Source organism: Polyodon spathula, chromosome 30 (assembly GCF_017654505.1).
Source record: "Polyodon spathula isolate WHYD16114869_AA chromosome 30, ASM1765450v1, whole genome shotgun sequence".
NCBI classification, from domain to species: domain Eukaryota; kingdom Metazoa; phylum Chordata; class Actinopteri; order Acipenseriformes; family Polyodontidae; genus Polyodon; species Polyodon spathula.
In genome coordinates, this window is record NC_054563.1 from 5,719,400 (window position 1) to 5,745,884 (window position 26,485).

Sequence of the window (26,485 nt, forward strand, 5' to 3'; positions counted from 1 at the left end):
GTGAGACAGAAAACAAACTAACAAGTAAAATAAAAGCGAATACATTACGAACATACAAAATAAAGATACTGATCTTTCTTTCGGGAAAATAATAACTTCAAAACCCATTCAAATTGCAAATTAATTTACAGGAAACGACCGCAATAAACTGCAGCGCACATACAGTAACTTTTAAATACAGTAAAGCTACGATCTCTAAAATATTTAGTTGAACAGTCAGCGCCAGATAACAAAAATATTTTCCTTCTACACTACAGTAGTCACAGAGACGCATTTAAATTATATGATCTCAGAACTACGGAACAGTTTCAGCGTCCCGCTAATTTCATTGCCATTAGCGGGCTGTTTAAAATGCAGGATGTGACATCACGTCTCCCCGACAAACTGCCGTTTAAAAACTACACAGAAACTCAGAGAAGGATCGCAAGGTAGAGTCTGTTTAGACAGTTTTAATTCAGGGTGTGCGTTTGGGAAATGCTGTATGTTTACATATTATTGAAAGACATGAGCTGCTGATTGATGTGTTTGGTTGGATTTGCTGAAGCTGAATAATAATAATAACAAAAGTAATCGGAATAAATCCTGGTGAGTGGTTCTGGAAAAAATAAGAACCGATGACCTATGTCTTTTAAGTCTACGTTTAGCTTGGGATTCATTTTCATTATAATGTTTAAAGTGTGTGACCTAGAAACAGCACGATGACAATACAATAATAAATACAATATTGCAGTATAGTGTGTGGTAGAGTTATACGGTTACAAGCCGGTAATGTATATTATCTCAATGAAGTTGGCATTGGAGTTAAATGATTGTTTTTATCTTTTGTATTTGCCTCACTGCAGCAGCAAAGATGAAGAGGAAAGTGGCGAAAAAAGTAGGGAAATTACGTTTGAGTCCCAACGAAGAGGCTCAGATTTTAAAAGAAGAACTTGAAAGACGAAGAAAGCTGAGGTTACAACAGGTGAGACGGATACATCAAATACAGATTTATATCATTCTGTAATTTTATAAAAAAAAAAAAAAAAAACCAGCAAGAGTCGTTGTCACATACAGGCGGACATAAACAGCAGCGAGCTGCACTGCACGTCCCCGACATTGTTGTCTGAGAATCAAGATTCTACAGCCATGGCCTGTACAGGCTAGTATACTATAGTATGTCGATAAGACCAGTATACACATACAGATGCTTTGATGTAGTTCTCGATTAAATGATCAATATAGCAACGTGGATGTAGGCGTGTTGTTGAGATTGTGTTGGATGTGGTCTAGCAGTTGAACAGTTTGAGAGTGTGGCAATATCAATATGGACTCGGTAACACAACAGGGGTGACATTTTTAATAAAATCTTTATGCACATGCAGCATACAGGGTTTTTTAAAGTTTCATTTTTTTTTTTTTATTCAACCAGGAAAATCTCTATTTTTCCTACGTTGTTTTGTTGTTTGTCAACATGGCAGACAGCCATCATGGAAGGTGGTATTATTCTGCATTTTGCTACAAATTCAGTCTTTAAAATATATTGTTAGTGCAGCTGATGCACCAACCAATAAAGTGAATGTGCATGTTTCCAAAAAAAATGCGTGCTTTGTCACCTTAATGTAAACCTGAAACTGCAATGGTAGAAGGAATATGTTGAGTATGGTACAGTAGGTAGGCATAACAGAAAACACTACAGTTGTAAGTCTTTTTATTGTTTGCAGCACTGTAAAATATTTGTCTTTGCTTATGTTAGTGCTGTAATACACCTGAATGTTGGCACTATGTCAGTGTACTACAGTTGTTTAATATGCCCAATGGCTTCTCTCCTAGGTTCGTGAGCAGGAACGGTATATTGCGCTGCAGGTCAGGAAGGAGGTCAAACAGCGTCGCGATCGAGAGCTCCAGAATCTAGCAGAGGAGCTGAGAGTGGAATGGCAGAGAGAACAGGCTGAGAAAGCCAGGGCACTGGAAATTCATTATCTGAACAGTCTGGAAGCTGTGGGAGAGGGCCACAGGGGAGCCAAAGAAAATGTAAGCAACTGTCTTGTATTTCGATGCACTTAAGCCAGTAAGCATGAAGCTAATTTCACCTCTATTAGCGGGCTGTTTAAATGCAGGATAATAAAGCTTCTTGAAACAGATGGATAATTTAATTTTACCCTGGTTTTCTCCCCAATTTGGAATGCCCAATAATTATTTTTATCCCGGTTCACCGCTGCAACCCCCAGACGACTCAGGGGAAACGGAGGCTGAAACACGGGTACTCCGAAACGTGTTCCTGCCAATCTGTCATTTTTCGCACTGCGGATCCACAGCGGAGCCACCAGACCTACAGTGCTGGAGAACAACACAGATCTGAATGGCTCCACTGCAGACCCTCAAGTGCTGATGTGCGGTGCGTGGTGAACCATGGATTCCCCTGCCGACCTAATCCCTCCTTACCTGCGAGGTGCTTTGCCAATTGTGCGCTTCACCCTAGGAACCCCCCCGTCACGGTCGGCAATGACATAGATTTGAACCTGCGATCTCCAGTCTATCGGGCGCACCCTGCACTCCACGCAGAATGCATTTACTGGATGTGCCACTCGGGAGCCAAACAATCCTATATTATGAAGTCCTGAATTCTTTGACTAACCCTGCAGGAACCAGACTGGGCAGCCATTGCACGGAATGTGGCAGCAAGCAATCAGAAAGCAGAGGAAAGACACAAAGAAGCGCTAAAAGACTTAAAAGCACAAAGACAAAAACAGCTGGAAGAACAAACTCGGTGAGCTGGAACATACACTGATAAAATGTCAGCGTTTATTATTTTCAATGTTCTGGAAACTCCTTGTGCATAATATAATCACACTCTTTGAGTATGTGCATTGTCTACTTGCTTCTGTCACCCAGGTCAAAACTGCTTCTTTAAAAAGAAGTGTGAAATCACATAGCCGACCTACATGACACCAGGTCATGACCTGAGTAGAGCATGCCAGTGTGAAAATAGCTTATGTTTCTCTGGTATCATCCAATAAAAAAAAAATAACTAGACATTGATTTATTTAGACAGTTGGCCTTTTATTTTGCCAAGTAAAACATGTATGAATATGAATTTTTTTTATTTTTATTTGTAATTTTAAATAGATACATTAAAACTCGGAAGCAAGCATTACTTCTGGAAAAAGAGAGAGCTTCAAGAGTTGCAAGTCTACCAACTCCAAAAGACCCCTTGGAAGTAAGTTTTGTGCATTAAATAAATGCAGAGAGTTATGTATCATTTATTGAATCAAGCAATATCATCTGAAGATTATCCAAATGTTTGTAGCGTGTATATTGCGGTTGAAAAGCATTTTAATTCTAAACAGTAGTTTAAAGAAAGCCTTGAAAATGTTGTATTTTAAGAATGATTACCTCTAAGTGTTATTTCACTGTAGTCAGTGCTGAATGTGTTTTGTTCCTAGAATATTGAAGTAAAGAAGCATCCTGCTGTAAAAATGTACGATGTCAACAGTTTCTCTGTCACACACTACCATCTGCCAGAGCCTTGTGTTAACAGGGAGGTTGACACAGAGCAGGTAATGTATCTGTTATTTATATTGTATATTAATCTTTTGAGATTTTCAATTTCATATGTTGGAGTGTCACAATTGGGACTTCTGATTTGTGTTAGGTCAGACTTTTGAATTCATGTATGCTTTTGATAAGTTCCTTGTGTTTTTTTTTTTTTTTTTTTTTTTTTTTTTTTTTTTTTTTTTTTTTTAAAGTTTGTAAACTCAGTATCTTGCCATATTAGTGCATCTCTTCAAAAACCATTAATCAGCTTGATGAAGTGCAGTTAAAGGTTTCATTTTCTCCCTCGTAGTTGGATGCACGAGTAGCAGCAGAAGAAGAGAGTAAACGCTTAGATGAGTTGCAGAAGGAAGAAGAGCAAGAGAGACGAGAACAGTTGGAGAAGGCCAGGCTAAGAGGTGGTCATGCCCTTCGAATGGTCCATTTGGCTCAGGTAAACGCAGGAATGAATCTGATCTTTCCTGATTTAATTAGGGTGTCCAAACCCAGCTGGCCCTCTAATGTTCTGGCTTTGCTCAGCTGTATCTGGCTACCACTTAAATTTATTATATGGATGGCCCCTACTTTCTCTATTCTAAATGCTGTTGGACCAATAAGACAAACACCCAGCTGGTTGCCAGCTCTGTCAGCTGAAATGACTACTGGAGCCTCTTTGTAGTAAAGAGTTTTAAATATGATGTAGATGTTTACTAACTAGGTCTCAGCAGTTGTGTAGGAGCGGTTGTGATGTTATGCCCTCTGCTGTTTTGCGTCAGGACAGGGAGAGGTTGATGAAGGAGCTGGAGCAGATGCAACATGCAGACCTGAACCGGCGGAGACAGGTCGTGGCACAGATGCCTCTACAACTGTTTGAACCACCATATAGACGTCTGGAAATCAAAGAGGACTGGCAGCGAGATTTGGAGTTTGCCTTTGAAGACATGTACGCTGGGGACAAAAGTAATTACAGTATCAATTTTCTAAATATTTCTTATGATTTATAATGTGAAATGTAACTGGGAAATGCATGCTGTAATAACTGTTCAACTTTTATGCCAAGTGTTACAAGCTAATTGCATCTTTTCAGTTAAATTACTCCTAAATCCTTGTAGTACAGAGTGTTGTTTCAGTATTTTTCCTTCCTACTTTTTAAAAGTGCTAACAAACTTTCTAAACTTTACCTATCCACCCCCCTCAGAGCTGAAAGGAGACCTGGTTCTGCGCTTGGAGCCCGAGCCTTTGCCAGCTCCTTCTACAGGATCCCAGGATGAGGACTTGGATCTGACACTGGAACCTGAGGCAGCAGTCGGTACTGAAGAGGGCAGTGAGGAAAGTGAACCAGTCAGCCTTCCGTGCAGAACAGAAGGTAGAAAACAAGGCTATTCAGGAATTTAAACATTTTAAAGCTATCAAGCACAACTTGTAAATTCTTTCAGAAGATATAATATTGCATTGATTTTTTTCCAGGCTTAACCATGAATGTAACCTTCACCAAGTATTTGTTGAATGGGTGACTATTACAGCACATTATAAGTTCTAATTCTGTTACCTTTCTTTGTTGATATTATCGTCTTATCTAGGTAATAACTTGTTTCTGAAAGCATCATAAAGGTTTGTTCATTTCTTCTGTAAACAGTCGGTCCAGAACAAGATCTGACTCGCCAAGCTGTTTCTAAGCAAGCATTGAAGAAACTGTTTAGCAAGATCAGGACCCAGAGAGACCAGTGGACATCCAGAAAGGAATCCGAGACCGCAAGTGAGGCCATGACAATTGATTCTGGGTCACTAGCTAGTCAAGTGGTACAACATCCAACTTCCAGTGTTCTGAGGAATGATGATCAGCTACAGCATCAGGCTCTTATTCACCATCCTGAGGGTAAGTATCCAGGGGCGATGGGAATCGTTTTCCTGAGAATATAAGCTTCTGTTTTTTTGTTTTGTTTTTTATATATCTATATATTTTGCCAGAGTACCATATTACTAAACTGCATTTGCACCCAACCCTTCTTTTCCATAGAGTTATTATTCAGATCCAATTTAAGCCGTTCTGTGGGTTGCAAACAGCAAGTTGTTAATTTAAGCTCAAGCCGGCACGGTTTTACTACTCTTTGCCAACTTGAGATTTGACTGATCACGTTTGCAAAAGCAGTATATTATTTAAACAGTCTGTCATTAGGAATAGGATAATCATCTTCACAATAGTTTATAAAATTGTACATTTCTGCCATCTTTGTTATTTTACTTCAGTGTCTGAAACAATGGAGGAGGAACCTATTGTTGCTGGCAGTACAACCCTGCTACATCCTAGAGAACAAGCAATTCAAATCCGATCAGCGGCACAGAGAAAAGAACAGGTAAACAAAAAAAAAAGGAATTAAGGATGTGTTTAACATCAAATCTGAAATGGTTATCATTGTCAAACTTGTTAAGCCTCTAACTAAAATGAGACTGTAATCCATGATTAGCATTCTGAGTTTAATAACGCCTTTTATTTTAGGAGGAAGAGTTAGAATTGAAGAAGCAACAACAAATCATTCTGCTTCAGCAGCTAGAGGCACAGAAACGAAGCCTGGAGATTCATTTACAGAAGGCTCAGCTGGAGAAGGAGCAGATACAGGCTCGGATGCAGGACAATCGGAAGACAAATGTTAATTCCCAAGCTCCTTATGAAGAGGAACATGCCCCTTCTGTTGTTGTTCCTGAAGTAAGTTGCAGAAAGTTCTATCTAATGCTCGTTTTACTTGTTTACATGAACCAAGGCGTGCACTTAAGTTTCTTAAGGACCTGGTTGGAACAAGGTCCTAAATTGGAATGGACTGAAAGAGCAACACTCAGTACCTGTCCTAGTCTTGAAGTTTAGGGTCATCCTTTTAAGCAAGGACAGGTTTTCCAATTTTTATTACCAGTAATTTCAAAAGCACTAGCAAAACTGTACTGAAACATTCAATACCAAGACATAAAAAATGATTCAAAACAGTGGAAAGTATTCAACACTAGAAGGCACAGTTACTACAATGGAACAGACACCACTGCACTACTCTGCTAATCATTAACTACAGTATATCTGTGTATGTGACTGTGTAACCCACTGTCAAAATAATCCACAATTATTGTTTTGCAAAATACATTTATTTTGTACATTTCCCTTTTAGCAAATCCAGGCCTTCCCACCATCTTTAGAGGATGACCATTTACAGAAGATTCATCGTTATCAAAAGCGTCTCTTGGAGCAAAATCGGTTGGTATATTTTACAAAAGTATTTTATTTGGGCAAAAATGTTAATATTTGAAAGTATGTTAAATACTGCTGAGTGAGCTGGTTTAGTTGCATTGAGCTCAGTACAGAAATCAGATCCTGACAAGCAGTTCATTGGGCTAATTTTACAATTACAGTGAAACAAGAAAAGAAAGGGATGCACAATAACTAGATTGTAGCCTTTTTAACTATAAAGACTGGTAAGACTGGTACAGTGCAATTGATGTGTTGATTGAACCGTATTACAATTCATAAACTAAATGGGATAATAAATTAAATTATAAATATATTAGACATTTAATTAACAGGTGCCTCTGGTTCTTTTAATTTAGTTTTCGATCCAAAATGCAATTTTATAACATTAAATAAAAGCTTTTCATACCGCCTCATTCCTTTAATGTAGGTCTTCTGCTGTCATCATTGAAATAACCTAATGAAGTTAGGCTACCAGGTTATGTTGGTTATCTTATTGTATGACTTGTTGAATGACCGTTGTCCAGTTTCTATGTGGTTAGTTTTTGTAGTATTATCTATTCTATTAATGTAATGCTTTGATGTTTTTCAGGCTGCATAAACAGTCGGTCGAAGAAGCCCGAAGGCGACTTGAGGAGTACCAGATAATGTTGAAGAAAAGGTATCCATCTTTGTCTACAGTACCCTTAGAACTCAGTGCTGCTTATACTAGCTCCGGTTTAATATCTAAAGCAGAAGTAGAACTGACCTTGCAAAGAAAGCAGCCAAATTTGCCTCCTGGCCCTCTCAATTTACAGAAACCAGAATGGCAGGAGCAGCGAGAGGCGCTCCACAGCAGGCTCACGGCACTTGGAGAAAAATGTTCTGAATGTTCCTTAAAAGGTGGAGAATTAAGAGGCATTCATTTATCTCAAACAGAAAATAATTTACAGCCAGAAATGCTATTCGTACACCCAATTCCCACACCTCATTTTAACAATGGTGCCTTGGGGTCAGATTCACAACAAATGCAGACCCATCTCTCTCATTTAAACACTGAAATGAGAGCCTTGAAGGATGTTGGTATGGAGCAACACACAGAGAGGCATTTAGAACCATCCATGCTTCCAATATCCCAAGCAGAACCAGTGCACATGGCCATACAAGGAACATCTGACAGTGAGATGACAGAGGTAGACATCGGACGCTTTATTGAGGTTTCAAAGAACGATGTGGTGCTTCTTGAAGCTCAGTCGCCTGAATTGCTGATGGGAACGTTTGAACCTCAGTGCCAGAGAAGCTTGATAGTATATCCTGAGGACTCTTCATTCCCCAAGCCTTCGGAAAGTCCCGGTGATCAGGAGAGTCAGCTGGCATCCTTGGTGGAGATCCAGGCTCGGCAAGGGCAGCTCCGGGAGTTACAGGAGCAGCTCAATAGGCAGCGAGAGGCGCTGCAAAGCAGGCAGAGAGTTCAGGAGGAATCGCTGACCTACAAACAGGACCAGCTGAAGGAACACATGAAGAGACAACAAGAGGCCCTGAAAATGTTTCTCACTGACAAGCAGGTATAGAAGATCCGCATCTGTATTTCCATATGTGTTGTAGATGTCAATATAGATATATTGTAGTGTTGCAATTAATTCCCCATGTTTGTAGTTTATTTATACCCTGCTTTGGTACACTCAAAATAATGGGCCTTGGTATCTTTTTAAATTATGTATATTTAAAAAAAATCTGGTCCTTAACGGACTGTGGCATTTTAACTGAATGTTGTATTGTAAATGCAGTTTTTTTTTTTTTAAATTTTATTTGTAGGATTTATGCATGGTGCCATCTGGCAGTAAGGATCTTAAAGGAAAATGTTGTCTCTTCGGCACTTGGTTTAGAAAAGTTTTCTATATTCATGTGTGCCGCTTATATTTTTTTTCCAATTTTAGATATGATTCTTGTAATTTTGACCTTGGCATTCAGTTGCCATTATAGCACAAATTTATTCATAGCCATGTGTACTGCTGTCAAAGCAGTGTACTGTTGCTTGCTCTTTATTTATTTATGTATGTATTGGTTTTTTTTTTATCTGCAAGCTGTGAGGGATGCACAAGGATTAGCAATAACTAATTTCCCCTAGCTGTTTGGCAAGCATTCACCACTTGCTTGTGCAAAACATCTGGTGCATTGCTGATCTTAACAGCACTTGCAGCACTTCTGAAATGTCTTAAGTAGCCTTTAGATTTTTAACTTGTCTGTTACTGTGAGTTGAATTGGTGTTAAGGCTGTCTAGTTGGAGTTTAGTTGTAGTGAAATATGTAAAAGTGTATGGGGGGGGGGGGGGGGGGGGGGGGGGAGCAAATCTCCTGGGGCATACTTAGCCTTTCTTATCCTGTCTGGTTTAGTTCAAGCAGACGGCAGCAATGCCAAAGACCAGTAAAGCAGAACAGTTCAATCTGATGTCTTCCATGCTGCAAGCCTTGGAGAAAGCTGATTGCACACTTGATGAGTCACACAGTATTGAGCACCAGTCTAATATGCCTTCACAAGAAAATGAAAATAAAATGCCTTCATGCTACCATCAGACATTTATGCAAAGTGGTAAGTTTACGATTGCATTTAATACACATTCATGCAATGTCATTGAGTAGACGAAGAGCAGTTTAAACATAGTTTATTGTTTGTTTGTTTGATTGCAGTGAACTGCTTTCTTTAAGTTACTGCATTTGGATATGTGTATTTATTTATTTCATAGCAGACACCCTTATCCAGAGCAACTTACAATTGTTAAATATCACATTACAGGTAAGAGCAGTTATAAAGTACAATAAAATCAGTAGCAAATAAGATCAAATTCAAATAAGAGCAAAATAAAGAATACTGTAAATAATTGCATTGAAGAGCGAGTTCGAATAAGAGCATTTAACTTTAACTAGTAAAAATATTTGCTTATGGGTAAAGTCCAGTAAGAGCACATAGTTAGTACGATCAATGGATGAGAACGATTTAAAAAAAGAGCAATTGCAAAAACATGAATACGGATACCTGTAAGAGTAAAATTAAAATACAAGATACAGGAAGTAGTTACAATTAAGAGCAGTAGTAGAATATGACAAGGTATGGAACAGTTCAGTGCAAGTACAAGCTGATCTCCTTTCTTTCTTTACAGGAACCACGTCTCAGAATATCTGTCATGGCCAAGACCATCAACTCTCAAGACGACTGAAACCACCAGTTGCAAAACCCAGGCTAGGACTTCTAGAGGTCATTGAACAACATGAGCTCAGTGCAATACAGGAGGTTGAAACGCCTATAAGTGACAGCCTTCTCATAGGTAATACAAGGTGCAAACAATGTGTGTCTTTTTAGCTAGGGTTATCATTTTATATATTTCTGGTTCTTCTGCAGTGGTCACTAATGGAGCTTCTTAAATAACTCCTGTTAGATTGAAAGCTTTATAGTTAGTTTTAAAACATCTTTATTGCATTTTCATTTATTCACCCCAGTTTTCACCTGTCTGAGAGTTACTGGAACAAATGCACCCAACTTTTACACACATTGTATAGCAAACCAGGATTGTAATTAACTATTCATTGTATCTGCAATGATTTAATATTCTCTTCATTGAATCACACTTAATTGATTTGAACAGGCGGAGATGATAAACATGATTTCAGTGTTGCTATGGATGGAGGTATGAAAGAGGAGACTGGAGTCTCAAAGCTTTCTCTCGAAAGCAAAGAAGGAAGCTGTAGCGAGAGCAGCAAAGATACTGGGCGCTTAAGCAGACTGTCATGGAGGGAGATGTTGATGATGGAAACCCGCACGTTCTCAGACCAAGGTTGGAGGAAAGAGTAGTAGAATGCTATACTGTATTTAAAACCCGTGTGACCTAATGCTTATGGTCCAAGCCACTGTACTGATCTGTTGTATTTTTGGAAGTGTTCCAGGCTTTCTGGCATTGTATCTTTTGATTTTCTTAGATGGGATACAGATAACGTCCACTGTTCTTTCCCCTGTAAAAAGTTCAGTTCTCTTCTTCTAAGAAATGGCTTGTATCCTCCACAGGCCTTTAAACCAGTAATAGTTTCCTATTCTTAAACTTTATCCAATGCTGTTTGCTTTAATGTTTCAGCTCCTTCTAGTGACCCCACACATTCAGTGGCTGTGGATCTGCCATCTTACTCCGCTGATGTTGGGCGAGGTGTATTAAGCTACCCTGGACCCGTCATTTCAAGGTTTAAATCAAGTAATAAGGTCAGCAATTGCTTTTTGGTTGTATGCCTGGCCTAATGTTTGAAGTCAGTTTTGAAATGTTTTGGTTTTCTCTGAGATCTACTTTTTTGAATTGTGGATCAGTGATGAGAAATAGCCAAATCTGAGCAATGTGCATGATTCAAAAAGAGCCTGAGAAGCTTTATTTTTCCTTTTATCTCTGCTTGTGTATGTGTATTTGAATTGATTGTGCTTGCACGTGTGTGTGTGTGTGTGTGTGTGTGTGTGTGTTCTTGCAGTCTCTTCTGTACTGAGCTAGGATGTAAATAATATTGACTGAAGTGTATATAAAAAATATATATACATTTCATGATGGTCTCTACACTTGAACTGAGCTCAGTTTTTCTTTTTTCTAGTTGTGTTGATTTAGAAAGTCAATGTTCTTATACAAATCATCTTGTTTTCTTGAAACCCACTGTAGGTGATGCATCCTCGGTCTCATCTGGATCCTCTTTTCATATCGTTCCAAAAAACATCTGAGCAAGATTGCTTGTCATCTACTACAATTTCTACTGGAAGTCTTTCCACCAATGAACAGGATATCAGCTCCACTGGTACAGTTCAAAAAATGCACTTTCCTATATGTACAGTCAATTCTATATGTACCGGCAAGTTGTTATATTCTTATAATACAAATTCACTTAACACAAATGTTCTGTTGGTAGGAATTTAGAACAGCTGAGTGTAAAGGATATTGGGGGAAATGTTTTGACTTGCATCCACATTAGCGCCTCTCTACTGTATTGTAGTGCTGTTTGGAAACTACAGAGTCTATGATGCATTTCGAGTTGCTGTAATGCTCACACAAAAATGTGCACTATCCTTGCAGACAAAAGGGGATGTTTTGGAAGCCGTGGATAATGCACCACCATACAAGAAAAGACGTTGCTACAGATTTCAACATTCCCACAAACGCTTTGTCAACCATTCTAAAAACACAGTTGTTTAATAGTAATCCAGGCTTTTGAACAGCAAACTGTGGAGGCGAGTCATCTATGTTTCTGATTTGCTCAATATCATGATGTTGAGGACTCGTTGCTTTTTTGTTTAAAAATGCCAGCAATCAGGATGTGACAAGCAGGTTTCAAGTGCAGTTCATTTGCAATGTATGCTAGTTTTAAAAGTTCACTTACAGCCTTATTTAATAAAACACACGACACTTTTATATCTATATTACTTTTCATTGTTCTGTAACCTCAATAAAAACTGCTGGTATGCATTTGGCTTTAGATTTTTTGTTTTTTTTGCTGGTCCCTTGATTTACAAATCATACTTGTATCCGCATAAAAGTAAAATGATTTAATTGTCAGGTATAACTCTTGCATGCATGTGTTTATCTTTTATTAGATGTCTCTCTTCAATCGACACAACGTATGCAAGGCAGGTACTGGGCGGGTAAAGCAGGAATCCACAGCAGCACTTCAGTATTCATGACTTCCTCTCCTGAATGTCCTGGTGCCATAGAAACCTCTGTTCCTGTGTCGCATGGAACAGAATCAAGGCTCAATGGGAGTAGAATTCAGCGCATCATTGACAAATACACCAAGGAACTGAATCAATCCCTCGATGCTGGGAATGGTAATATTGCTCAAATATTTGATAGGGTGGTCATACTGGGTCAAAACTACCTAATTCATTATAGCATCCAGCTGCTTTGTATTATATTTTGTCAACAAATACAATGTAAGTTTACATTTAGGGTACAGCTCCTTAAAAATATTGTAACAAAATATATGAACTGGGGGGGGTCATCCCCCCCCCCCCCCCCCCCGAGTAGTTCACTTGGTAGAAGTGCAGCTGCGTGATGCGCATGGTGAGTCGCACAGCTCAGGTTTGCATCCTGGCTGTGCGAAGTAGACCCGTCTTTGCTGGGGACTCGGAAGGCACCGTTGCATTGGCTCTGGCGCTCCTGTGAGTTCGGGAGGTAAAACCAGCAGGGACTTTCTCCTCATCACTCAACAACGAACCCTGCTGGCCAGGCACCCAGTGAGCTCAGAGCAGACACCTGCAGGGCTGGGCTTTGTCCTCCAGAGGTCAGTAGCTCACTGACATCCGTCTCGAGTTCCTGGGTGAAGCTGGCTTGGTCGAGTGATTGGAGGACGCCCACTGAACCTACGGGTCTCTGAGCCGCGAGGGAAAGTGATTGGGCATTCCAAATTGGGAGAAAATCAGGTGAGGGCATTCCAAAAAGAAATATATATATATATATATATATATATATATATATATATATATATATATATATATATATATATATATATATATATATATAATTTAATGCTGCATGAATTACCAATGGTAACCATACATCCTGTTTGTTTTTTTTTTTTTTTTTTTTTTTTTTAATAGGATCCCCAGCTGAAATGGATATTTCAGACTCTGACTTTCATCTTCCACTGCGTATTGACAAACCTGACTCCAGTCTGCAGTTTCAGGCTCTGGAATCAAGACCAGATTATAGTATTTCAATGTCCACTTCATCTCAACAATCTAGGATCTTTGAGAATCTTTCTGAGGTACAACTGTGTTTTGACCTCACGTACTCCATTCTGGGGCATGTCCCTTTTTACTTTATATCTGTATATCTAGATCTATATCTGTCTTTGCTGTCTTCATTTATATATTTTTTTCAGGATTCAAATACCTCTACTCAAAGGAATATGACTGTCTTCAGTGCAGAACAGTTGCGTGTTAACAGTCCTAGTGGGCCAGAAGCAGAGGCCCCTGATGTAAGCAATGAAATAACAGTGGGGCGTATTCAAGGTAATATTACTTTTGGTAAGTTGTAAATGTTATATTGTTTGACCAAAAAATTGGGGGGCGGTGGTGGTGAAGAAGTAAAGAAAAGGGTCAGGGGCCAGAAGTTTATTATGTGACCCCTTATTAGCAAGTCACAATCATTGATAAACTACTCTACAATAAGCATAATTTTTTATTCATGCCAATTTAATATTACTTGTTAATATAGATAGTAGCAGTTGTTTCTGTTTTAATAGCACCCCCAGCTGGACTGGATATTTCTGACTTCGAAGACTCACATTTGTATCTCCTATCTGACGTCAGCCGAAATTTCCAGCCGTTGAAACCAAGACCCGATTTTGATATTCCAGCCTTGTCTTCATCCACGCAATTGCAAAGTCACTCTGTGGTACAGTACATTATCTCAAGGTCCAATTTGCAGTATTAATTTCACAAGAGTTAGACTAACATGTCTTCAGAATACTATCATTCAGTACGCAGATATTGTATTGGAAAATGACTGGTGTACACAGCTGTCTGTTCATGTTCAGTCTTTCATTGTGTGGTTTCTCCAGGTTTTGGTCTCCAATTGAAGTTTTATAAACCAATTCTGTCTAGAATTTTCTTTTTCAAATGTGTTTGAAATCTATTCTGTTTTTATTAGGTTTCAAATGCCACTGCTCAGAAGAGTTTAATTGGCTCTAATGCAAAGCAGGCAACCACGGAGTTGACAACAGAGACCCCGAAAGTAAGCAATGAATTGACATTGGGCAGTATTCAGGATTACGATATGCTCAGTAAGTTGAACATTGGTTATTTGACACATTTCTATATTTATTTCAGGTACTAAGATAAGCAGTTATTGGACATTCCTGTGATGAAACAATATCGCTGAAATAATATACAGAATTAACGTGATGGTCAATACACTTGAACTGAGCTGAAATTGTAGTGTGTGTGTGTCAGACCTGGGGTCAATTACAATTATTATAATTACATCAGAATTTTTTGCTGAAATTACAATTGCCCCAAAAAAGTAACAAACAACTACACACACTATCACGTTTTACTCTATTCTAAATATCCAAGCAACAATCACAGGTACAAATACAGAAACATACTACATAGCTTTCATTTTTTCAAACAAATGGGGTCACCAAAAGTGGTTGAAAATACAAGAATGATCTAATCAAATGAATGTGTAATTGAACTGTAATCGTATCATTTTACATGGTATCATTTCAATTATGCAGGTGAGTCAAGTTTCAACTGCAATTACAATTGCTTTGTAATTGCAATTACACATTTTGCATTTACAATTGTAATTGATCTCAGGTCTGATGTGTGTTGTATACTGAGCTGTGATGTAAACTACTGTGACTGAAGTATGCTTTATAGAAGTGTATTTCATGATGGTTTCTACACTTGAACTGAGCTCTCTTATTACTAAATTTCTCTAGTTAGAATTAGTTGCTCACTAGTTATAAAAACAATTCTGGAGAGACGCTAAACTTATTTTGAGTCAAGCTACAAAATGTATGCAAGGCAGGTACTGGGCGGGTAAAGCAGGAATCCACAGCAGCACTTCAGTATTCATGACTTCCTCTCCTGCGTGTCCTGGTGCCATTGAAACCTCTGTTCCTATGTCGCATGGAACAGAATCAAGGCTCAATGGGAGTAGAATTCAGCGCATTATTGGCAAATAGACCAAGAACTGAGTCAATCCCTCGATGCTGGGAATGAGAATATTGCTCACATATTTGATAGGGTGGCGGTAATGGTGAAAGGTTTTCAATGTACTTATTTGTACCAATGGTGGTCATACTGGGTCAAAACTACTTCATTTCTAGCACCCAGCTGCTTTGTATTATATTTTGTCAACAAATGCAATACAGGTTCACATTTAGGGTACAGCTCCTTTAAAATAATGGTAACCATACATTTCTTGTGTCTGTTTTATAGGAACCCCAGCTGGAATGGATATTTCAGACTCTGACTTTCATCTTCCACTGCGGTTTGACAAACCTGACTCCAGTCTGCAGTTTCAGGCTCTGGAACCAAGACCAGATTATAGTATTTCAATGTCCTCTTCATCTCGGCAATCTAGGATCTTTGAGAATCTTTCTGAGGTACAACTGTTTTTTGACCTTGCGTACTCCATTCTGGGGCATGTCCCTTTTTACTTTATATCTGTATATCTAGATCTATATCTATCTGTCTTTGCTGTCTTCATTTATATATTTTTTTCAGGATTCAAATACCTCTACTCAAAGGAATATGACTGTCTTCAGTGCAGAACAGTTGCGTGTTAACAGTCCCACTGGGCCAGAAGCAGAGGCACCTGATGTAAGCAATGAAATAACAGTGGGGCATATTCAAGGAAATATTACTTTTGGTAAGTTGTAAATATTTTGTTTGACAAAAAAATTGGGGGGTCAGAAGTTTATTATCTGGCCCCTCATTAGCACATCATTGATCAATTACTGAAGTTTTTCTTCATGCCAATGTTGTTGTATTATTATTTGTTAATACAGACAGCAACAGTTCTTTCTGTTTTAATAGCACCCCCAGCTAGACTGGATATTTCTGATTTCGAGGACTCAAACTTTCATCTCCCACCTGACTTCAGCCAGAATTTCCAGACTTTGGAACCAAGACTTGATTTTGATTCTTCATCCATGCAGTCGCAAAGGCACTCTGTGGTACAGTACATTATCTCAAGGTTCAATTTGCAATATTGTCTTCAGAATAATATCATTCAGTACATAAGTAATATTGGAAAATAACTGGTGTACACAGATTTTTTTTCATTGCATGTTTTTGTGGAGCATACTTTTTAAAACCATAGAATTCCCTGTTTCTATTACTCTATTATTTACAACATAATTATTCAAAGAAATTAGTCTTCAAATGGTCAATAAAAGTTCGACGTCTATTCTGTTATTTATTAGGTGTCAGATACTACTTCTCAAAGGAGTTTAACTGGCTCTAATGCAAAGCAGGAAACCACAAGCGAGACCCCAAATGTAAGCAGTGAACTGACGTTGGGCAGTGTTCAGGATAACAATACGCTCGGTAAGCTGAAAAATGATTTTTATTTTGTATTGATGATTTGAGCTTTTTAAAAAAATAAAAAAAAAAATTTTTAGGTATCAAGATTAGTAGTTATTACACACTCCTGAGCTGTGATGTAAACAATATTGTCACTGAAGTTATGTACACATAATTATCATGATGGTCTCTACACTTGAACTGAGCTCAAATTGTAGTGTGTGTATCAGACCTGGGGTCAATTATAATTACAATTACACCAAAAAGTAACAAACTGCTACACGTTTACTATATTCATTCTAAATAACTGAGCAGTAATCGCAGCTAAAGATACAGAAACATGCTAACTTTTTTTAAAACAAATTGGGCACATAAGTGGTTGAAAATACAAGAATAATCAAGTGTGTATTTGAACTGTGAGCTCTTAATTTATATGGTAGAATTTCCATTATATAGGTATGCCAAGGTTCCATTGTAATTGCATTTACAACTTGTGCAATTACAGTTGTAATTGATCTCAGGTCTGATGTGTGTTGTATACTGAGCTGTGATGTAAACTATACTGTGACTGAAGTATGCTTTATAGAAGTGTATTTCATGATGGTTTCTACACTTGAACTGAGCTCTCTATTACTATGTTTCTGTAGTTCAATTCTGTTATAAAACAATTTGTTATAGGTTTAAAATCTTTAACATTAAATCCAAAGACTAGCTATATCTAAGAATGTTATAAAACAATTGTAGTGAGACCTTAAACTTATTTTGTTCAACAGACAGTAACCTTCGTCTTGCATCTTCCTTCTACCCCCTCCAGGTGAACTGCGCATTTCTGATTTACCTTACTCCAATCTTAATTCCCCACATGACTCGAGACAGCTTTTCCAGGCTTTGGAACCAAGACCAGATTTTGCTATTGCAACCTTCTCATCATCCCAGCAATCACAAAGACACGCTGGGATACACAGCTGCGAGGATCACTTGGAGGTACGTTTACATTAGCTCCTCATGTCGGTCATATCTGAAATATTACAGTAATGTCACTAGTCTGGAAATTATTTACATCAATGTTGTGTTTCTTTTAGTTTGAAGAGAAAGGAACTTTTACTTATGTTTCATCACAATTGTATTTGTTATACCTAGGATTCGGATATCTCTGTACAAAGATGCTTAATCTGGTCAAATGCAGAGCAGTTGCCATCAGGGCCAGTAACTCTGATCCCAGAAGTAAGCCGTGAATTAACAGTGGGGAGTATTCAGGATGACACTCCTGCTGGTAAGTTTAAATATTTTTAGTTAACATTATTATTAAGTATACACAGTTGTTGTTGAACACTTGAACGCAGTTCAATAATTGTGTTGTGCATTGAGTTCTTGTGTTAAAAATGAGATCGCTGGATGGGCATTTTGCAAACCTGCCCTTGACATGGTTTACGCATTGAGAACAGATGGAGGCAGAACTCCCCAGATATTGACCCACTTGATACGGAATGACCCTAATATCTGTGTCTAGGTAAGTGTTTGTTGTGAGTATATAAAATTGTATATATTGTAGGGTCATTCTACGTTAAGTGGACCAAGAGGTATTATCGTTGGCTTACATAAATCATTTGTGATGCAAAGCCCTTGAAACATTTTATCTTTCCGTATTCATTATTTCATTGAACCGGCGCGTAGCTAGGTCAGCAGTTATTGCATATTCCTGAGCTGTGATGTAAACAGTATTGTTGCTGAAATTATGTACACAATTCTTGTGATGATCACTGAGCTCAAATTGTAGTGTGTGTATCAGACCTGAGGTCAATTATAATTATTACAATTACATGAAAAAGTAACAAACAACTACACACGTTAACATGTTTACTAAATTTATTCTAAATAACCGAGCAATAATCGCAGGTACAAATACAGAAGCATACTACATAACTTCCTTTTTTTATTTTCCACAAACAAATGGAGTCACCAGAAGTGGTTGAAAAGACAAATAATGATCAAATGACAAATCAATGTGTAATTGAACGCAGTTGTATCATTTTATATTATATAATTTCAGTTATGTAGGTGTGCCAAGTTTCAACTGCAATTATAATTGTAATTAATCTCAGGTCTGTTATATACTGAGCTGTGATGTAAACTATACTGTGACTGAAATACATTTTAAGTGTATTTCATGATGGTTTCTACACTTGAACTGAGCTCAAATTGTAGTTGTGTGTTGTATATATGGTACAGTATATGTTGTATTTCTCGCAGTTGGATGTACATTTAATTTTTTTATGTATATTTTTAAAAGTCAATGACTATCTTAAAAGCTTTTAAATAAGTTATTTGTCTTGCTGTACACCACATCCATTTTGCAAGCTTCAGACACACCCTCATCATGTGTTACAAAGCTATTTTGCCATCACAGGACACCTACCCTGGAACCCTCATCTCCATGTGGTTTATGTATCTCGCACAGTGTTATTATCTGCAAAGTCTGTATTATCTGTTGGATCTCCTTTTTTGTTTTTTAGTGGACCCAACTTCAGACTCCTCCTGTCTGCAGTCAGACTCCGCCCTAAATGAGAATAGCCAGAATGTTGAGTGCCCTGCTGCTGCAAGCCTAACAGCAGAAAGATTACCTGAACAGGTTAGGCTTGGAAACATGATATCTTCAGCCAGCAGTCAATACCTTCAGCAAGGTATGGTCCAGGATGAAGAATTTGTTGCCCTGGCAGAAATATCTCAGAATGATACAGAGTTCTCTCGGCTTTCTGAAACATCTTTGGAGCACCTGAGACGACAAAGTCAAGAATGCCCACATGACCAACAGCAGGAGTCTTTCTACCAGTTGGCATCAACACAAAGTACAATAGGCGATTCAGTTCTTTGTGAGCCCCAAATTGCCGATTCCCTGAAATGTGACTTTGCAGAGAAAGTCAAAGATAAACACCACTTGCACAGTTTAAATGGCTTGCAGAGTGGCCTGTCTGACCTGCATTCAAATGATTGCAGAAAGCCTGTTTCTCAGCAGAGTGGTCCACATAGCACTAGCTCAAAGAAAACTGTTGGACAAGCAGCAAATGATGATGAATTAAAACTGAAAGACTTGGTAGAGCAACATTCCATCACAGAAACGTCAAAAGATTTGGGCACTTTTAAGTCAAACTTCAGCATACCTGTGTGGGTAAGTATTCCAATCAAAATAAATCTAAAAATGTTTACTACATGCTTTAGAGAACATGTACCAGTTGAAATAACATGCCTTAGGAATTATTAGATGGCACAACTGTAAAATATCACTTTTGTCACCCCTGGCCCACCCCCCAGCTGTGATTTTTATGTTTATGATCTTTAATACATGTGGTCTAAAACCTCAACATCTCTCTTTTAAACTGAGGAGCCAGAAATTTGCTCAACACATTTTGTAGTTCATTTGTTTCTGGTTAATTCTCATTGTAAAAGAACCTTCCTTACCAAGCTGATGACAAGTTCAATCAGTAGAGGCTCCTAGAGGAGACAAGGGATGCAGAGCCTCCTCAACTTTTCAAAGGGGGGAAAAATGTTCAATAAAATAGAATTTATTGGCTAAAATGTAAGAAATATTTTAACCTAACCTTAGATTTTAACATTTCTAAATGGACAGCAGCTGGGAGACACCTGCTTATAGTATTAGCAGTGCCAGATGGTGTTCTGGTCCTGGAGGAGCGTATTTATTTAGGTTTTTTACAAAGGGAGGCAAGCCTCCCTTTTCCCATTTAAACACATTGTTAGCAGTGGCAGATTTTAGTACAGGTTTTAATTGGAGGAGATCAGAGTTGTTGGTTTTTTGCCTCCGATAACTAACTCCCTGTCTGAAACACTAGTAGATTGAGTGATTTGAGCACAGGTTTTAATTGGAGGAACGCCCCCATCTAAAGCACTGCTGTATTGCAGTTAATGTATTAGTGAGGATTGGAATTTGTTTTGCATATCATCAGTGATAAGAAACGCAATATATGTAAATGTTTTATTTTGGTGCTTGTCTTGTGAAGGGGTCAATGTGAAATGCAGGATAATGCAGTTGATTGGCTGCTTAAGACTCCATTGGCCATGCTAGATTATACTCCCAGATAAAATGTGAAGGGAAGCCATAACAATTTAAATTGCTAATAACAGGTCCTTTCATTTGGCAGTGCGTTCTGAGATCACACATTTCAAGGGAAAATGTGAAACTTTAATTGTCACGCATACTAGAGTACAAGGCAGGGAGTCTTGGCTAAAAATAAAATGACATTGCTAGTTGTTGCTATGGTAAGATGAGACACAACATACTGTTTTGTTTAGTTTTTTTTCTTCTTTGTAAGCAAAGTTACCTCACTAATGCAGTAACAGCCTTTCAGAATGTCAAATGATTTGCAACTGGAAAATCCTCAGCTGAAAGGCTTGGGAAAATAAAAACTAACCTGCAAGTTAGTTCCCTGTTGTAGGTAATTTTTTACTGCAATGACTGACTTGTACAGAGAAACCAAAAAAATATGTATTTTTTTTTGGTTGGAGTGGAGAAAGAAAAAAAATACTCTTACTGTACTCCAATTCACACACTGAAACCGAACGGGGGGGTCGGAAGCTTGTAGATTTCCAGTTTTGTGGTGTTCACTGTGTCTGCGGTGTACATAAGTTCAATTAACTCAACCTAATTACATTTTTTACAAAAGTAAACCCTGAAATCAGAAAATAATAAAACGGATTTCATAGTGCCCTAGCTGTTGTTTATGAACCAGTTTTTACTTCTCTGTCAATGTTAATCTGTGATGTTCAGGCTGAAAATCGTGTTAGAAATCATGTTAAAAATCCCCATGTCTATAATGCTAATAATACTGAAAAACTGCTTTTATTTAAATGTTTATTATTATTGCAAAAATATAGATATTGCACACTGAATTTTTTTTCTTTTGTTAAACGCCACTCGTTCTTCCTCTGACGGAGGTCACTAGCCGTCACCACTCAGTTCAGTTAATATTAGTTTATTACAGATTCTGTTGTCCAAATTAGATGTACTGTATTTTTTATAAGTCATTTGTTCATAATGCATTGTGCCAGCTTTCATCAGAGTTCCTCTACAACGATTTAAACTGGACAAGTTTTACAAAGCATTCTAGTAATTTCAATTGGACTCAAGGGACCATTCCATAATACTGGTTCAGAAAGCCATATGTGAGTAGTTGATATATATGGCTGAAGCTTCATTTTATGAAATTGCCCTAAATCTGTTTAGTTTTCCATGATGGATGGCAATAGTCAAGGGTAATTAACATAGCTTGTATCCTTTTTCTTTTTTAAACTATGTGATTGTATGTTCCATTATAAGCAGGCTAACCTTGCAACCACCCTGCAGTTTCCAATATTTACTATGAATGAGGACACTCTGCTACGTGTGTGTGTGTGTGTGTGGATTTCAGTATTGGAAAAACTGGCAAGTAAAAGGGTGCATTAAACTGCTGTCAAAGGTAAAATAATATCCTGCCTGCTTTTTGACCATCACCAAGTTGACTGTTTTGTTTTATTTGTTATTATAATTTATTTTTATGGCCTTACTTGATGTTCACTAGTGTAGAGTGTGTTTTATTTGTGTTTGTTTGTTTTTTTGTTGTTTTTGTAAAATGGTCAAATTGCAATTTTTCAATACAAATTCTAATCGCACACCTTGCACTTGGCATTAATCTCAGTTTGGTTCAAAGTAGATTGCAGATAGTATTTGCCTTTGCAGCATTCTAGTTGTCTTCATGTTTTAGAGGGATTATTGATTTGGTATTGATGTCTTTTACATGTTGTCTTGTAGGAGACTGAGTCTGGGACTGGAATCCTGGAAGAACCTGAGCTGACTCTAATGAGCCTAAATGAAACCACTATGCTAGAACAGGAACTATCCAACAGCAATATGGAAGAAACCACAGGGAATAGAAGTGTGAAACCAACATGCATGAGTGAGAATCTACAGTTAAATACTGAGGTGTGTATCTCTTCTTTTGAGATGGTCTCTGCTGTGGTAGTCTTTTCCCTTTTTCTTTTCTCTTGTTTTTAAAAAAGTTTTGAATACCACCTTATTCCACCCGCCCCCCCCCCATAATATTTTATTACTACCTGATAGTTGAGGAATAATGTTTTCAAATGATGGGAAATTGTGGAGTTTTGTCTCTTATGCTGCATTCACACTTATATTTATAACCGTTGTTGAATTTGATCTTTACAAACTACTCTGAAAAAAAAAAAAAACCTTCAAGTTCAGCTTGTTTGTTTGAAGTTTGATTTGGCTCATGCTGACACTGTGTCTAGTAGCAGCAATATTACTGGGTTTCATTTTTATTTTTCAGGTAAACAAATCTAAACCTTTGACAGAAGGATTTCAGAGTTCAAAAAGCAAAACCTCTCATGCTGGTAAAGACGTTTTTTGAAAATCTTTGACTTTAGGGAATGGAGGAAATTGTGTCTCTTCAAATACAAAACTTATGGTGTGATAAATAAAACGGATGGAAGCCTTTTATAGACTGAATCATTTTATTGCAGTTTGTTAGCTTTCACACTCTCATAATCTCAAGTAGCATATAATTAAATCTCTGTTGTACTTGATGTTAGCTATAGTATTAAAACTTGATGAAATAGCAATGTGCTTTTGATTTAGGAACTAAAGTGTTTTTTCTGTTTTTAGTGATGCTGGTGGAGTTCAGTTCCTCACCTGGAAGCTTGCAGGAGATTTTTCTCAAGAAAAAAAAAGACCTCATTCAGAAATCATCTAAAAGAGTAGAAATGATTAAAACCAGAGAGAGACCACTGGCTGTAAAGACTCCTGAAAGTCTCCCAAAGGGTCAGAACTCTCAAAACAGGGCAGAAGTGCCTTCCTATGGTACCATTCTTTTATTTTACTTCATTGTGTCTAATGTTTGTGTTGTACTCTTGCTGTTGGCACTGTCTGAATGCAGGGCAACAACTGTGGTGTGTTGCGTTACTTCAGCTGCATTTTATCTTGATAAATTGCCAGTGTAGTGGAATAAATTAAACAATGTGTTGTATTCTGATTTTATAGCAATATGGTTTTATATTTGATTTACATCATCAATGTATTGACTGCTCGTCACTGAACTAACTTTCTGATTTTTTTTTTTATTTTTTTTTTTTTATTCTTCTTATATTAGCTCAGGTTTGTCAGTTGAAGAAAGTGGGGGAAGTGAAAGTGTGCACACCAGAGCAAAGAAACACTAATGAAACAGAAATGTACCGAAGGACAGAGAGGTAAGTGGCTTTTGTTTTAGAAATAGGACCTGCCTGGAGTTTTATTAATGGGGTCTTATCAACGTGGAGGAGTCTTTTTTTTTTTTTTGATAGGGCTGTTGAGCAGATTAAGAAAAAAAATGTATCTTTTGGGGCTATTAAATTCAGTTGCAATACTTGGAGCATACTGTATTGCCAAGACAATGATGACAAATGAACAGAGCATATACTCAAGAGACGCACATTTCTACTCTGCTAGTCAGTGTTCATGCCAAAGCCAGAGAAGTATTGTGTTCCATTTATTTACAGCCATGTAATCAATTTTTCTCCTGAACTGAGTTGTCCTCTGGGGGGTCCCAACTTGTGATTGACTATATCTGGTGTCCTGCTGTGAGGTTTGGTTGTGTAGGCTTAATACAACCAAATGATTGAGGAGCTGAATCGAAACGAAAGGGAACAACCTCAATCGCTTTTTAGGTTTTGGCGTGGCCATTACAGTACTAGTTTTCAATATATTTTTACTTTCAAACGTTAACTTGGGATTCCAGCATCCCAGTGTTTTAATTTATTTGTTTGTTTTACACAAATTTTGTACCAGACTGCCTGAAATAAAATATATATACACACACACATACTGTTTACATGACTTCAAAATTTGAAGCAAATATGCACCGATGTAAGCAAACTTATCAAGTCTATATAATCAGAAAAATGTCTGTCTTTCAGTAGTAAAAATGTATTTAATACATGGTTTAAAATGTTACTTCTGTATTGTATCAACTGTTGATTTACAGTGAAATGCTTACCACTTGTGTGGCAAACAGACGGCTGGTACAAGCAGTTTAGTTTTATTTTAACAATAGTTAATTTTATTTTAACATTAAAACGTGTCATTCATTACATGTTTGTTTTTTAAATGTGTAATAAGATCAGTGAACTGTACAAGTGTAACTCTGCATGTACTGAAGATACACTGACTTTTTTTTTTTTTTTTTTTTTTGGTTTTGTAGGTTGTATAATCAATTGGATGAGGTGAGACACAGAAAACACATTAAGATGACAGAAGAAGCATATGCCAAAAACCGTGAAAAGGCAAAGGAATTTCAAAAAGTACGTATTTAATATGTTCGCTTTAGAAATGCTCATTTTATGTATTATAAATCAACTGTAAGAATCCCTTTTTATTCCTCTAGAAAGTAAAATGACTGTGAGGTGAGATGATGATCCTAAAGGGTTGTAACGCTTGTAGTAATAAGTTTGCTGTGTGTTATTTGATAATCAGGAGTTTTTTGGCTTGATGTAAATCAAGTTTCTAACATTTTTTTCCTCCCAACAGAAAACTCTACAGAAACTAAGAGCTAAACAGATGAAGTGTTAAAGATCAGATACTGAATGGCTGTTGCTAAATACTGAAACTTAGTGGGTCCAAAAATATCTAGTTTGATCACAATTTATTTGTTTGTGTATAGTCATGCATTGTAAATAACTATTTTAAGTAATATTTATACTAATTCTCAATAGTGTATGTAGATTTGCTTGATAAATGCCAATGTGTACTAAATTAATTATTGTGTTTTGATTTGTTCTGATTTTTTTGTTTCTGTTTTTCTAATTTGGGTACATATTTATAAATTCCATGTGTGAGGAAGATATTCTGAATATTTTCTCAGGTAATGTGGTAGTAGAATAAATACTAACAAAGTTGAAAATGAGTCCTATGAGTTTTTATATATTACAACCAAAAAAAAAGTCCCACATCACCTGCCTGTTTCAAATAATCCAAAAATCACCCGCATTTTTAATAGTTTTGGTTTTATATCGTATCTATAACACTCACTTGCTTATTGTGTGTGTGTGTGTGTGTGTGTGTGTGTGTGTGTGTGTGTGTATATATATATATATATATATATATATATATATATATATATATATATATATATATATATATATATTTAGTTTGTCTGCTTGACCCTGTTGGGTTCACTATACCGTATGTCCCAAATGTATTTGAACTTAAACTCTACCATATTAGCACAACCCCACCTCAATTAAAATACACTCCCCTCAGGCCACAGACCAGGCAAATAGGAAATGTATCGTATTACAAAGGTACGCCAACTGTGTACCATTCAATTTTTTCTGTTGTAAACCTAGCCAGTGCCTTGCCAAATATGTCCTCATTAAGCCAGGAGTGATTAACCTGAGGATCAATGAATCCATTTGGACCAAGTCCAGGATGAAAAGGGAAAATCCAATATTACAATGCTGCTTGCTTAAACATGTGCTTTTCAAACTCTCGTTGGATGTAAAAAGCTTTAGGTGGTACAATAAAAATAGATGACGGTGTAGATTGGTCTACTTCTCAGTGATTTTTGGCATAATGTAAAATTGTAATTGATGCATATTATCCCAGTGGAACATCGGTCATTAGTTTTTGTCTTGGATATACTTTCTATCCAAAGTGCTGCCATGCTGGAATGTTTAGAC

At 37.3% G+C, this 26,485-nt stretch overlaps 1 protein-coding gene and 1 non-coding gene across 7 annotated transcripts; both read left to right on the plus strand.

Annotated features, from left to right (window-relative positions):
• The first annotated feature begins 355 nt into the window (after positions 1–355).
• On the plus strand, positions 356–25,811 carry cep295 (centrosomal protein 295). 6 transcript variants are annotated; one of them, XM_041233115.1, is made up of 38 exons: positions 454–585; positions 843–961; positions 1,810–2,010; positions 2,622–2,746; positions 3,106–3,196; positions 3,423–3,536; positions 3,824–3,964; positions 4,287–4,470; positions 4,709–4,876; positions 5,147–5,386; positions 5,758–5,864; positions 6,008–6,214; positions 6,663–6,748; positions 7,332–7,435; positions 7,472–8,283; positions 9,112–9,307; positions 9,876–10,040; positions 10,359–10,547; positions 10,842–10,963; positions 11,403–11,535; positions 12,329–12,559; positions 13,331–13,497; positions 13,615–13,759; positions 13,978–14,129; positions 14,385–14,517; positions 15,683–15,849; positions 15,971–16,115; positions 16,283–16,422; positions 16,672–16,795; positions 17,586–17,755; positions 17,912–18,044; positions 19,285–19,937; positions 22,572–22,742; positions 23,104–23,167; positions 23,439–23,633; positions 23,923–24,019; positions 25,009–25,108; positions 25,335–25,811. In XM_041233115.1, exons 2-38 carry the CDS (start codon positions 851–853, stop codon positions 25,374–25,376), a joined length of 6,525 nt encoding a protein of 2,174 aa, XP_041089049.1. In that variant the 5' UTR covers positions 454–585; positions 843–850; the 3' UTR covers positions 25,377–25,811. The 6 variants fall into 6 exon arrangements, with proteins under 6 accessions (XP_041089047.1, XP_041089049.1, XP_041089046.1 ...); XM_041233113.1 differs by lacking the exon at positions 454–585 and adding an exon at positions 356–428 and having other exon boundaries at positions 7,332–8,283; XM_041233112.1 differs by having other exon boundaries at positions 7,332–8,283.
• Positions 11,060–11,119, plus strand: LOC121302958. The gene has a single exon (XR_005947743.1). It is a non-coding gene; the product is annotated as a small nucleolar RNA U2-19 (small nucleolar RNA).
• Positions 25,812–26,485: the final 674 nt, after the last annotated feature.